The sequence below is a fragment of the Equus przewalskii genome, chromosome 9 (assembly GCF_037783145.1).
Source record: "Equus przewalskii isolate Varuska chromosome 9, EquPr2, whole genome shotgun sequence".
NCBI classification, from domain to species: Eukaryota; Metazoa; Chordata; class Mammalia; order Perissodactyla; family Equidae; genus Equus; species Equus przewalskii.
In genome coordinates, this window is record NC_091839.1 from 15475475 (window position 1) to 15489843 (window position 14369).

Here is a 14369-nt window from a genome sequence, read left to right on the forward strand (position 1 = left end):
GCAACACGAACGTAGGTATCTAAGAAATGCCGCGCGTCCACAGCTCTGGGGGTCTCCCTGTGGCAGCGGGGGGCCTGGCTCTGCCAGCTTCTGTGTGCGCAGTGGTGTGTCTGTGCAGACAGACACGGAGGGTGCCTGTCGGTATGTGTGGTTTGGTGTGTGCACACCCCTGCAATGCGTATGCACAACAGCGTGCATTCAGCTCTGTGGGTGTGAGTGTGTGTTCGCTTAGTTATTTGTGTGTCTGTGCAAAGGTGAAAGGTGTGCGTGCACATCTGTGTTCGTCTCCATGTGTGTCTTTCTGTCTCCATGGTTTGGAATCTGTAAAGCAAACTTCCTTCTTCCCACCCTGACAAATGCGTCCACCGCATCCCACCCCGAGAAGACCCGGGGTCGCTGGCTCAGCGCAGGTCATCCTTGAGGACAGGAAGGAAGGACAGGCAGACCGACTGTTCATCAACACCTGGACCCAGGCCCCGACACCCGTGTGCAGCCTTCCTGCCTGTCAGCTGGTGTGTAACATCTTCTCCCTTCCATCCACGCGATGGCAAAGCCACAGAGAGGCCCACATAGGTTTCTGGCTGAGACCGTCTGTCAGAGTTCACGAATGAATAAACGAGCACATGGTGAAGATGATTGAGTGAACAAATATTGATTGAGTGCCCAGCACTGTGCCGGGGCCTTGCAGGGACCAGGACGGCCTCAGCCTGGGCCTCAATGATAATCCAGCTCGGCGCAGGTTGGGGGGAGACAGACCCTTCCCCAGAGGGTGATGAACTGGGAGAGGCAGAGCTGGGGTGGGGGGCTCCCAAAGGAAGGGTACTGACCCTTTGGAGGGCTTCCTGGAGGAGGGGATATAGGAGCTGAGACCGGGAAGAAGAGAGTGTGAGCTAGAGGGAGCAAAAGGAAGAGTGCTCCCTGCAGAGGGAAGAGCATATGCGAAGTCTTGAAGACAAGGCAGAGAGACCGTGGCATCTGAACCTGACGGGAAACAGGGAGAGGGGAGACTGGGGTGGTCAGTGCCAGCCGGGTCACACTGGGCCTCGTGGGCCATGGTGAGTGAGGAGTCTGAATGCAGAATGAAGGGATCCTCAGAGGGTCAAGCTAAGAGATCCCATTCTAGACCACTTTGCTTCCCTGAAACTCCAGACACCCAGTCCAGGACGCCTCCAGGATTGCTCAGTGGGGAGCTGGCCTAGCCAGCCAGCAATACTCACTGTTCATTGCTGGGCACTGAGGAGCCCGCAGTTCCTAACCAGCCTGGCTCTACCCTCACAGAGGTCACGGTGATGACAGCAGGACACCTCCCCACACACATGCACACCCCTCCTCTTCTCATGCCTCAGAAACACTCGCCTTGGCATCACCCCGGGGCTTGCTGGAAACACAAAAAACCACCTCAGAACTTCACTGTCACCAGATGCCCCAGTGAGTCATGATCACGTGAACAGCCAGAAGCACCGAGTTCAGCCTGAACTTCCCTGTGCCTCAATTTCCTGCTCTGTGCAGTGGGGTATTAACAGAAGCTACTGATGGGGCTGGCGCGGTGTGAGGACTAACTGAGAGGATGGCGTGAAGGCACCGAGCACAGCTCGCTAAGCGTTTGCTTTCTTCCTCCTCCTTTTCCTCCTCTTCTTATTACTAAATTTCAGAGCCCACGGTCATCTTCCTGCTCTATGGTGGGGAAACTGAGGAACCTAGTAGAGAGGGCTTTTGCCAAAGGAAGCATGGAAGGACGTGCTGACGGCTGCCCTTGGTGGAGTGGGCCCTGGGGCTGTTTACAGGATGCTCCGAGCAAGCAGAGCTGGCACTGCCACCCCCCCGCCTGTGGGGGAAGAAGGCTGAGGACCCCCCCCCACCCCCCTCCCCATGCAGAGCCAACCCCTGGGGAGCCAGAGCAGGAGTCCTGCTCTCTCGCCCACTCTCTAGTCCTCCTCCTCCTGGAAGCTCGCCGGGGTTGAACTCCATGGAGAAAGCCTTGCTCTGCCCTCCACGCTCTGTGAGCAGGTGTGCATGTCTGTGTGTGTGTTTGCATGAGACTCTGTGTGTGTCTCTGTGTGTCGGTGTGTGTGTGTCTCCAGGGTCAACTTTTCCCTTAGGCACAGAGGGCATGGTGCTAGGGCCCGTGACAATTTTAAGGGCCCATGAAAATGTGTCTCTGCTTCCGGTAATGTCCCCAGGAGGGTCTACGTCTGCAAAAGCCTGGGAGCTTTATTTTAATAATGAAATGAGCCCCCACGATGTGGCAGGCATGTTGCAGGAGGTTTACTTACAGTCACATAATCCTTCCACCAGGCCCACGAGTGGGGCGCTATTCCTGTCCTCCTGTCCCGGGCACTCTTTATTCTGATCCCAGCTCCACCACTAACTTGCTGTGTGGCTCTAGGCAAGTGACTTCACCTCTCTGGGCTGCCATTTCCTCGGCTGTAAAATGAAAGTTCCTACTTCCTAGGAGCATTGTGAGAATTAAACCAGTTACTGTGAATGCTGGTGGAACGTGAGCTCTTGTTATGGTGCCGTGACGACATCTAGGTGCGTCTGTACCGAAGGTGTGTGTGTTGTGTGCATTGGTGACCACCAGGCAGTGTGTTTCTCGGTGCCGGGGTGTGCGTGTGAAGCTGTTTCTGCGTGTGGCCATGTGTGTTGCTGCTTGCGAGTGACATCTGAAGGCCCACGTGTGACCCTGTGAGTGTGTGCCGGTGGCGCTGTGGGTGTGTGGCTGCCCGTGTAGGGTGTGAAGGGCTCCGGGCAGCATCTGTGTGTCTCCTTTATTCCGTGGGAGAGAAGATGAGGGGCTTGGACGGGACAAGGTGATGAGGGGTCACTCCCTGTCTGATGCTGGGGTCGAGTCACTGCCTGCTGGTGGTTGCTGTGTCATCTCCTGGTCCCTGTCGCTGCTTCCAGACTGCTGGCAGACAGAGGGGTGTGGGGGAGCGGGGCAGAGGGCTGGCTTGAGGCTGGGCTTTTGTCTGGAAACCTCAGCCTCCCCTTGTTGCCCGCCATGTCCCTCCAGCCTTCCACATCTCCCTCCCTGCTCCCCATTCCTGGAGCAGAGAATCAGGACTCTCCTGGGAATAAGGAGCCACCCCCTCCTGTTCTGCCTCAGACCTGCTGTGTGACCCTGAGCCAGGCTCTCCCCATCTCTGGGCCTGTGGGATTCAACCCTTTTAAAGTGCTTCTCCCTCTGTGCCCAGGGCTGGGCCAGGCTCTGCGCCGGGAGGGAAGTGCCTGGATGTCTAGGATTTGTGAAGCAGCCGGTAGGACCCTTCCTAGGGGTGCTTAAGAGTTGGTGGCGTCCAATATACCTGAATTAGACTCTCGAAGCCCATTTCCTAATGGGGCGGCCCCAGGTAAGCGGCTTTGCCCCTCTGAGCCTGGGTTACAGCGGTGAACGCTGCAAACAGACAGCGGTGAGTTTGTAAGGCTTATAGCTTGCAATGAATGGAAGCCGCTATGGTCACCACTGTCATTTAAATGACCCAACACCCAGTTTTGGTTTCACTCAACCTAGCAGCTCTCAGAAACCAGGAAGAGAGTAGGGGCCCTAGAGTTTGACAGTTGTGGTTTTGAATTTCTCATGATGGCATCTTGGGCAAGTCATAGTCTCTCCAAGTATCATTTGCTTCTTTTAGCAAATGAAGATTTTCCTCCCTAAACCTTCCAAAGGTGTTTGAAGGATTACAAATCTTGTCTTTAAAGAGTTAGTACAAGAGCTGGTACCGGTGAGTGCTAAATACGAGGCATCTGTGATTATTATTTTATTATTATTATTATTATTAATTATAACCCCCCAACATACGGTTTTTCTTTCTGTGGGTAGGATTATAACGCGAAGAGAGGTTCCCAACACCATTAGCCGGGACGCTTCACCCCAAGTTTCATTCCCCATCCCCTCCAAACCCGCGTCCTTCCCCAAAGCCGGACCTCGGGGACCCGCGGGGTCCAAGACACGCATCCTCCGTCCAGCTGGGAAAACTGAAGCTGAAGCCCAGAGAGGGAAAGCATTTTCCAAGCTCGCTCAGCGGCTTAGAGCAGAAGCTAGTATGAGCCTCGGGACTCCACCCCCTCCTCCACTTTCCCCTGGAGCCTCATGTCCCCGCCCACCCGGCTCGGGACTCAGTTTCCCCCGCTACGTGACTACACAGTAGCCAGGGTCTCCTTTTGGAGATGTGCCTTTCCTCTCGGGTGGGGGCGCTGCACCATAGGGAGAACTGGGAGGGGCTGCCAGAGGCTAGGGGCACCCGCTGGCTGGGGTCTTCCCTGGGCGCATCTAAGAGCCTATTAATACCAGCCCCCGGGGCGGCGGGGCACTGCGCAGGCGCGGGCGGGTTCCGCAGGCGCGAGGGGTGAGCGCGCGAGCGAGCGAGGGATTCCCTCTGACGTAATTGCTAGGATACCAAACAAACACTCCGCCGCGCCGGCCGAGGTCCTTATATGGCTAATTGCGTCACAGGAACTCCGGGGAGGCGGGGCCGGGATCCCCTCCCGCCGAGTGGTCCAGAACGCAGCCCCCGAGACCCCCGGGGGCGCGAGGGTGATGCGGGTGACCAGAGGGAGGCTAGGGAAGCCCTCTTGCCGGACGGCGCGGGGTTTGGTTCGGCGGGACGGGAGATTTGGGGAAGTTTGTCCAGCGCGGGATGGGTGACGTAACAGGGGGCGGGTCCCGGGCGTATAAATACAGGCTGGCGGCTCTGGGCTTCATTCATAAGACTGAGAGCTACCGCGACGGGAAGGACACGCGGAGCTGGGACTCGGAGACTTGATTGTTGTGGTTCTTCTTCTAGGGGGGGTGGGCTGTGAAGTTCGGTTTATTATTTTTTTTTTCCGGAGAGAAAGTTTTTGGAAGGATTCTTCTAGATAATTCTACATTTTATTTTGGAGGACCGACTTAACTTTTTTCGTCTTCTTTATTACTCCCCTCCCCCCGTGGGACCCGCCGGACGCGTGGAGGAGACCGCACCCGAAGCAGATTCTGCACAGCAGGACAGCGCTTTCCGCCTCTGGGGGAGCGATCCCCCGGACACCCCTGGGATCTACGGAGCCTGGACTTTCGGGAGGCACAGCGGCATCTTGTGGGGGCCTGGCCACCGCAGAGGAATTGCACAGAAACTTTGCCATTGTTGGAGCGGGACGCTGCCCTCATCCCGAGTTTCCCCGGACAGCGCACGTTGGGGACGCGCTTGGGTCACCCCGGACTCGCACCTTTCTTCTTCCACCCGGCCATAGCCTTGGCTTCCCGACGGCCTCAGCGTGGTCACAGGGGCCCCCCTGTGCCCAGGGAAATGTTTCAAGCTTTCCCCGGAGACTACGACTCCGGCTCCCGGTGCAGCTCCTCACCCTCCGCCGAGTCTCAGTATCTGTCTTCGGTGGACTCCTTCGGCAGTCCACCCACCGCCGCCGCCTCCCAGGTAAGTTCTTGAGGGTTGAGTGCTGCTTTGTGGGTTTTAATTTTTTAAGTCAAGGGTGGAGTGAGGACTTCTCCCATGCCAAAGAAAGACGTGTCCAAATCCAGGAGCTGAGAGGGCAGAGGCTCACGGCGCACTTTGCAAACTGCAGAGTCGGGACGCGGTTGCAATGGGTTGCGTGCGTGGAGCGCAGGGAGGCACGGCAGAGGGGTCAGCTTTGGGGGTGGGGAGGATGCGCCGCTCGGTGCAACGTGTATTCGGTAGCCGGGTGGGGAACTTTTAGCCAGATTCGGGGCGCAGGTCCCCAACCTGAAGCTAGCCCGGTTAGGCAGATGGGAAAAATTCCGGGGAAGCTTCCTGGAGCCTCCTCCCCTTTCCTCCTCCACCCCAGCGCCTATTCGGGCGCCAGGTCGCTCTCGCTCCAGCGGGAGAGCGGGCCTCGAACCCTCGGCAGAGCTGCCTCCGCCTCCTGCGCGGAGACGTAACGGGGGACCCGTGCGTAACGGCTGACGCGCTGGAATCCTCCGTCTGACGCGGGGCACGCACGGCGCGCGGCGCCCCCTTCGTCCGCCCCGCCCCTGACGTCCCGGGAGCGTTCTATTTTGGAACGCCGGGCCACGTTGCTAAGGGAGGGGGCAGCCCGGCGTTCCGATTGGCCGCCGCGGCGAGAGCTTTAGCCAATCAGCTTTCCCTTCCTATTTGTGGGGGGCAGTTCCCTTCCCCCTCTAGGTGCCCAGAATCTGGGGCTCCTCGGCGCTAGAGTCTCCTTTACGGGCTTCTAGAGGCAGAGCGAGGGGACCCCCTGTCGCGACGGGAGGGACCCTCTGAGACCCAATGAGTCCACGAGGACCTTGCGGGGACCCGGTCCCTCCGCTCTCGGGGGCCGAGCGTGTCTGTTTGTGCGCCGGGGATTCTCCGGGGGACCTGGGGACCGTCACCCTCTCCTCCAGGCACACACGGGCACACTCCCACTCCCTCTGCTCCGGACGCCCGGTCGCTCCGGTGCGTCCGAGGCCAGGACTAGAACCGCTAATCCTGGAGGAAGCAGCCAGGTGGTCTCCAGGAGCCCCGCCCCCTCTGGGTTTCCAAGGCGCTGATTGGCCAGCGAGCCAGCCCATCCCTCACCACGCCCCCGGGAGAGTAGTTGAGCCTTGCGAGCAGTTCTAGGATTCCGTTCCGGGGTGGGGGGGAGATGAGCGCGGCTTGGGCCTGGGGGCTCCGGACCTGCACCATTCCCCGTCCGCCACAGTCAGAGGGAGCCTGGCTCGTCACTTTTCTCTACTTGTCCGATCACCCTAAGCTGTCACGTGTCAGTCTCACTCCGGGGAGAGACAATTACTTGAAACGTTGCTCTCAACTCCTAGGCCCGTCCCTCGACACCCTTTTCACTGAGACCCCCCGCCCCTGCACGGGGGTCTCATGGACCCTCCTGTCCCTCACGCCCTGGCTCAGAGGGGTGTGTGTTTGTGTGTGAGTGTGGAGGAAGGCTTGGCCTAAGGCCTGTCTCTCTCCCTCCCCTTGCCTCTGGGGTGGGGGTGGGGTGTTGTGGCTGTGTGTGTGGCTGTGACTCCGTCCCGGGGGTTCTGTCACCCGGCTGTGTCCAGCCTCCTCCCCACCCCCCCACACCTAAGAGTCACCAACCCGGGGTGTGATTCACCACCCGCTGGAACCGTGCAACCTTTCCCCGAGGAAGAAGGAGGAGGTAGAAGCCAGTTGAGCAGAAATCCTCTCATTAACCACTGCGTCACGGTGTAGTGGAAGGGTGGGTGTTGTGGCTTTTTGCCTGTGACACACACATCCACACCCGCTCGCCCTGTGCTCACTCACGGGGTCGGTGTGTGTATGTGTGTTGGGTGTGTGTGTGTCGGTGTCTCTGTTTGTGTGTCTACGCCTGTGTGTGTATGTGTCACCCCGTAGGAGTGCGCCGGTCTCGGGGAAATGCCCGGTTCCTTCGTGCCCACGGTCACCGCGATCACAACCAGCCAGGACCTCCAGTGGCTCGTGCAACCCACCCTCATCTCTTCCATGGCCCAGTCCCAGGGGCAGCCACTGGCCTCCCAGCCCCCGGCCGTCGACCCCTACGACATGCCAGGAACCAGTTACTCCACGCCGGGCATGAGTGGCTACAGCAGTGGCGGAGCTGGTGGCAGTGGTGGGCCTTCTACCAGCGGAACCACCAGTGGACCTGGGCCTTCCCGCCCTGCCCGAGCCCGGCCTAGGAGACCTCGAGAAGAGACGGTGAGTAAGGGGCATCAGACCTTGGAATGGGGGGAGGAAGCAAGAGAGGCAGGAACTTTCTCAGTATTGGGATGAGGGACCACGAAGGCCTCAAGGCCACAGAATCCCTATATCCTTGCCACAGTCAGCGAGGACTAAGGGTCCTTTACTGTCTCCTGGGGGTTCTGGAAGAAGAGGAGGTTTGGGAAGGGTGAAGGAGGTACCCCGTGTCTCCCAGCCTCATGGGCTCTATCTCCCCTACTCAGCTGACCCCGGAGGAGGAGGAGAAACGAAGGGTTCGCCGGGAACGAAACAAGCTGGCGGCAGCTAAGTGTAGGAACCGTCGGAGGGAGCTGACTGACCGGCTCCAGGCGGTGAGCATGGGGCCTGGGGTGGGGTGAGGGTATGCTGAAAGGGGGGCTTGCTCCCCGGCCTCTGCTCCCCCCTCACCTGTGCCCTTATCCTGGCCTGAGAACCAGAGGTTCCACATAGGGAACGAGGTACAGACGTGGCCAGTTGGGTCACCCTGTGCAGACACACAGACCCTCACCCACTTAGGCGAACTCCTGGCCACTCTCTGTCCTGGTTTATGACCCCCCTGGCACACACAGCCATCCCTCTCCTGGCTTTCACTTCCTCTGAGGGGACAGGTGAGGGACCTGCAATAGAGGGGACCTCCAGTCATTTCTCCCTTTTGGTCTTGGGCAAATGATAACCCATTTTTGCCTCAGTTTCTCCATCTCTTAGACCCTTCATCGAATCTGCAGGTTCCTTCTAGCTGTAATGTTCTAGAAGGTCCTTGAAATGAAATCCTTTTATCTTATGTGAATTCCCCACCACCTGCCCCAGCCACCCAGATGTCTCAGTCCTTGGGCTGGCGGCGACCACCAAGGCCCCCCTCCCTTTTTGTGCCCACCTCACTCTGAGAATTTCCCACTTTATGCCTGCGGGGCAGCCTGCTACCCTTGCAGGAATCAGGGAAGTCCTCTACTGTACTTTCCTGCGCTGCCTGCTCTCTTTCCCGGGAGGCAGAGAGGGGAAGGTCGTAGAGGGGAGTAGGTGGCATTAAAAACATATAACAATTGTTCATTCATTCAACAAACTCCGAAATTGAAATTGTTAATTCAACAAACCTCTGAGTGCCTTCTGCAACCAGAGACTTCCATGGGCCCCTGGCTGGCCCCTTCCCAACCATCCACTGGACAGATGGGGAAACTGAGGCTCCCAGAAGTCAAGACCCTTGCCTCAAGCCCCATAGCGCACCAGGCCCCCAGCGCTGGGCTCTTTCCTCTCCATCCGCTGGGCCTCTGCCGCGGCCGCGTGTCTACAGGAGATGCTTTCTCCTTTCTCTAGTCGCTCACGCTTTTTTCCTCCTTCCTCCCCCTCCTCCGCGACCTGGCCGCCGGGGGCCTCAGGAGACAGATCAGTTGGAGGAAGAAAAGGCGGAGCTGGAGTCGGAGATCGCCGAGCTCCAAAAGGAGAAGGAGCGTCTGGAGTTTGTGCTGGTGGCCCACAAACCGGGCTGCAAGATCCCCTACGAAGAGGGGCCCGGGCCGGGCCCGCTGCCGGAGGTGAGAGGTTTGCCGGGGTCAGCATCCACTAAGGAAGATGGTTTCAGCTGGCTGCTGCCGCCCCCGCCACCACCGCCCCTGCCCTTCCAGACCAGCCAGGACGCACCCCCCAACCTGACAGCTTCTCTCTTTACACACAGTGAAGTTCAAGTCCTCGGCGACCCCTTCCCCGTTGTTAACCCTTCGTACACTTCCTCGTTTGTCCTCACCTGCCCGGAGGTCTCCGCGTTCGCCGGCGCCCAACGCACCAGCGGCAGCGACCAGCCTTGCGACCCCCTGAACTCGCCCTCCCTTCTCGCTCTGTGAACTCTTTAGACACAAAACTAACAAACACACAAAGGAGAGAGATTTGGAAGAGGAGAAGGAGGAGAGAGAGGGGAAGTGACAAAGCAGGCGCCCGGCCTCCCTGCTTCTCCTGTCTGACTCTCTGCCGCCGCTGCCATCGGACAGGAGGACCCCCTTGTGTTTTGTGCCGCCTCTTGTTTCTGTGGCCCGGCGAGGCCAGAGAGCTGGTGACTTTGGGGGCGGGGGGGTGGGGAGGGGATGGACCCCCCCAGCTGCCTGTTGGCTGTCTCACTTCAACCCAACTTCTGGGGATGGGTGGGTGGGGGGTGATGCCCACCTTTGGGCTGGAGGGAAAGGGGTGCTGGTGGCGGGGTGGGGGGTGGGCTGGAGTTCTCTCCAGAGAGGCCCAACAAGGAAAGGCCACAGAGCCCCCCCCCCCCGCCCCACAATGTCTCCCCCACCCCCCCTTCCGGGCCTGACCAGGCCGGTTCTCTCTGATCCCCCGACCTTAGCTTATTTAACATTCCCACGTGGTTAGATCCTCCTCTGAATTGAGCCCACCTTTAGAGGGAAGTCGATGCCCCCCTCTGATAACCCCCTTCCCCCCACCCAGACTTAGTCTGAAATGTGAACCTCCCTCCCCCACTCTCCAGCCGCTCCCTCCCCGCCAAACTGGCTCTGATTCGAATTTCTCGCCTCCTAAGGATGCCCCCACATTCAGCCCCCAGCCTCCCTTCTGATGACAGTGTTATTGGCAGCCTCCCTCCCGCCTCCAGCCTCCCCTCCTGGCCTTCCTTGTTGGGCCTCTCTGATTCAGGCAGCAGGGGGCGCTGTGATGCTGTCCTGCTGGAGTGTCTTATACTGTGAAATGAGTCGGCCGGATTTGGGGGGGCGGGGGTGGGGTGGGGGGAGCACGGTGGGACAGGACCCTTCCGGAAGGATTGTGCCCCCCACTCCCCAAAGCCTTTCCTTGGTCTCCCCTCCCCGATCTGCCTCCTTCCTCCCCTCGCCGGTGAGTTAGACTCCAGGGGGTGACAGAATCGAGAGGTGGGTGACAGTTATCCATCCGCGAGGCCTCTCTCCTCAGGACCCCCGGCCCCAAGCCCTGGCCTTTTTTCTTTAAGGCCTGTCCCCTTACCCCGGCCTAGGACGCCGACTTCTCCCTCCCCCTGGCACTCCCACATCCTTTCTAGAAAGGGAGCAAGGGGAGATGGCCAGGGGGCTCGGCAGTTTTCCGGAGAAGCTAGAAAGGCTGAGGCTTTGGCCTCCTACCGCCCCCCACCCCCAATATTTTTGGACTGGCAAACTCGAAGGGGCTGGGCTCCCACGACCCCAGCTTCCCCTCCTCCTTCCCCCCAGCCCCGAATCTTGGTTTTGGCTCCCCCACCCCGCCTCTCCTTGTGCTTCGCCTCATGAGCATTTCATCATGAGGCCAGTTGACATTTTTTAACACCGGATGGGCCCCAGCGCCCTCCGTGCCGCATGGAAGACATTCCACGTGCTCCGTCCTGCGCCTCCCGCCCGCATCCCAGACCCCAGACCCGTCCCGGAGCTATTTATCCCTTTCTCGGTTTGCGAAAGGCACTTATATCTATTATGTATAAATAAATATATTATATATGGGTGTGTGTGTGCGCGTGAGTGTGGAGGCTTCTGCAACCTCGGCCTGGGTCACGTTGGCCCCCGAAGCCGTGTCATTGGATTGGAAACACTGCTTCTGGAAACTTCAAGTCAGCCTGTCTCCGGCTGTCTTTTCTCTGGCTGTCTCTATCTGACTGTCTCTAGCCGTCTCTTTTCTGATGGTCTCGTCCCTTCCTGGGTGTCTCTGGCTGTCTCTTTCCTGAGTGTCTCTCCCCTTCTGTCTTTTCTCTGCCTGTTTTTTCTCTGGCCTTTTCCACCTGTCTCCTTTCTGACTGTCCCTGATCCTCCAGCTGTCTTCTGACTCTGGGTTCGTTGGGAACGTGGGATTTAATTTTTGTGAGTAAGCCTGGGGAGCATAGATTTTTACAATCTGTATCTTTTGAGAATTCTGGGTGCAAGTGTGAAACTGGGAGCAGGGCCTGCCCCTGCCGACGGCAAGTTATGGAAGCCCCAACCCCCACCCAATGGCTGTATTTGTGATTCTCTTTTTGTATTTTGCACCTGACCCTAGGGGGCTGGGGCTGCCTGGCATTGGGCCGCTATCCTCCCCCCGTGGTTCTGCACTGTCGCCAATAAAAAGCTTTTAAAAATGCATCCACCAAGATTCAGGGTCTATTTTCTCCTGACACTCATCAGCTGCCTTCCTTTGAGTATGAGTAAGTGAAGTGAGATTGCTGGGGGAAGAAGCTATGCAAACACACACACAGGGTGGAACTCCTACTGGTGAATCAGCCCACAGCAGGATGGACGGGGGCTAGACAGTTAGGAGGACTTCCCATACACACAAGGCTGTGCCTCCTCCTAGAAAAAATAAGCAGTCAGAATATTAGCATCCACAAGCAAAAGATACAGAACTAAAAAAGGCTAGAAAGGTATATCCCCTAATATTGAAAACAACCGATGAAAAGGAGTGTCCTTGGGGTTATATGAACCACAAAAACTTGGCTCCCTTTACACTAAGGATGTGTTTCCTTTTGCTTTTCACATGACCGCTCCTTCTGGGTTATGACCATATTGGGGCCAACTCAAGACTGGTTCAACAAAAAATATTGCCGCTTTGTCCAAAGATACAACCGAGCCATCCCATTGCAAGATCCAAGCCCTCTCCTATTTGCATAGCAGCAAGCACTCTGGGAATTGAGGTGATGCTCCAGAGGTCATCGGGATGCCTTAGTAAATGAATAAGCAGGGGAATTTGAAATGATGGAATCACTTAACTTATCAATTAATTTTTGAAATTTGCTAAGCATTTACTGTGTGCCCAGCCCAGCACTGGGCAGTGTTGGGGACACTGCGGGGACTGAGACAGCCCCAGGCTATCCCCTTCTAGGGGTCACAGTCCCGTGGAGGGCACAGACCTCAGACCCCAGTCAGGGATGATCCGAAGTGGACAGGGTTGGGGGAGTCCATGGGGCTGGGGCAGCGCAGTGGGGGCACCTGATTTGGTCTAGGAGTCAGGAAAGACCTCCTGGAGGAGGGACGGCTGAGTCCTGGAGGATAAATAGAAGGTAAAGAAGGGACTAGAAAAAGGCTGAGTCTAACAAAATAGTGAGTGCAAAGAGCTGTTGGTGGAGAGAGGGCTTGACACATTGAGGAAGCGAAAGGCTCGCCGTGGCTGGAGCAAAAGGCGTAGAGAGAGAGCTTAGCGGGGACCAAATTCTGCAGGCTTAAAGTTCAGACCAAGAGTTTAGATCATCTCTTGAGGGCACTGGGGAGCCATGGCAGGTTTTGAGCACAAGAAGGGCAGGCCAGATTTGTGCTTTAGATAGACTCCTCTAGCCATCAGACTGAGGGTCGCTGGGCGAGAAAGGGGCAAACCCGGGCCAGGAGACCAGGCAGGAGGCTAAGGCAGGCACCCCCGGGTGTGAGGGAGGGGGCTGGAACAGGGCCAGGGCTGTGCGTTAGAGAGGAGGGGGAAAGATTCAAAACACAGTTCTGAGGCAGAACAGACAGGACTTCATGAGCAGGTAGCTTGGGAAAGACAGCACAGGGCAGTGATAAACAGCGTGGACCAGGGGTCTGGGAACCCTGGGACTGGAGGTTTAAGGAAGCTGGGTGACCTTGGACAAGAAACTTCATTTCTCTGAATCTCAGTTTCCCCAGCTGCAGGATGGGGCTGTTGTGAGGAATTACTGAGCTTGTGCACGCCAAGGCTGAGCTCAGAGTGAAGGTGCAGATATCACCATCCCCATCGCCAGTGTTCGGGCCACCCTGATCCCCAGCCAGGAATATTCCGCACCCCGCCCCCCCCCCCCCCCCCCCCGACTTCTGCTGTCTCATCGCCTCTCCTCCTTCAGGTGTCTGCTCACGTGTTACTCTGACCCCGCACCTGAACTCAGGTCTCCTTATTAGATGGCCTCCAGATGGTCTGTACTTGCCTTCCCAATGGTACATCTTTGTAGTCGTTGACTATATGTGTAATTAACGATTGTTTAAAGTTTGTCTCTTCCACTGGACGGGCAACACCGCGAGGCCAGGCCAGGGTTGTCGTCACCCCTGTGCCCCCCAGCACAGCCCAGTGCAGGGCCAGGCACCGAGCAACCACTCAGCAAATATTAGTTGAATGAGTAAATGAATGAATAAACGCTTGACTGATTAATAAGTGCATGCGTGATTAAATACGTGAGTGAGCAAATGACAACGGATGAGTGAGCGCGCGAGGGAAGGGGAGAAACCGACGGTAATTCTCAAACTGTAAATATCCCAGAACTGAGCATGGAGATGAGCTTTTCTTGGAAAAACTATAATCACAGGAAGAGACCCGCATAGTGGAGGATAATAAATTACGATGCATGGGACTCCAGCGACTTCTCCAGGTGCCGGCCCGAGGCGCAGCCTACGGGACAACCCGCTCTCTAAAGTCCTGTTTGAAGGGAGGAAAAGAAAACGAAACCACACCGCCCGAAAGGTGGAATTGAACCACTCTGTCGCTAGACAGCTACAGGTTTGAAGCCTGCACCCCAGACCACTGAGGATCATCCGGGCAAAGAAACCGCTTTCCCTCACAGATATATATAAAGCACGAATTCCTAGCTTTTTAACATCATGGTCGTATGGCTTGGGAGGCATGAGATTGCTGCCTTCAATACATATAAATTTCTCCCAGTCGTTTATTACGGTAGATATCCTTTCAAAACGTTTCCTTTGCCCGCATGGCAGGAATCACTGCCGATTTCGAAACCGTCTTCATTTGCATAGCGCCGCGCATTCTGGGAAACGGCGCCCGAGGACCCGGCCCCCTTGCCGCTAT

General features: G+C 57.4%; 1 protein-coding gene and 1 non-coding gene across 3 annotated transcripts; one reads left to right on the plus strand and one right to left on the minus strand.

Moving 5' to 3' along the window:
- Positions 1–4536: 4536 nt before the first annotated feature.
- FOSB (FosB proto-oncogene, AP-1 transcription factor subunit) lies at positions 4537–11713 on the plus strand. 2 transcript variants are annotated; one of them, XM_070632971.1, is made up of 5 exons: positions 4537–5408; positions 7323–7643; positions 7889–7996; positions 9038–9193; positions 9334–11713. In XM_070632971.1, exons 1-5 carry the CDS (start codon positions 5283–5285, stop codon positions 9334–9336), a joined length of 714 nt encoding a protein of 237 aa, XP_070489072.1. In that variant the 5' UTR covers positions 4537–5282; the 3' UTR covers positions 9337–11713. The 2 variants fall into 2 exon arrangements, with proteins under 2 accessions (XP_070489072.1, XP_008541818.1); XM_008543596.2 differs by having other exon boundaries at positions 4694–5408; positions 9038–11713.
- A 2304-nt stretch (positions 11714–14017) lies between these two features.
- Positions 14018–14104, minus strand: TRNASTOP-UCA (transfer RNA opal suppressor (anticodon UCA)). Its single transcript has one exon. It is a non-coding gene; the product is annotated as a tRNA-Sec (tRNA).
- Positions 14105–14369: the final 265 nt, after the last annotated feature.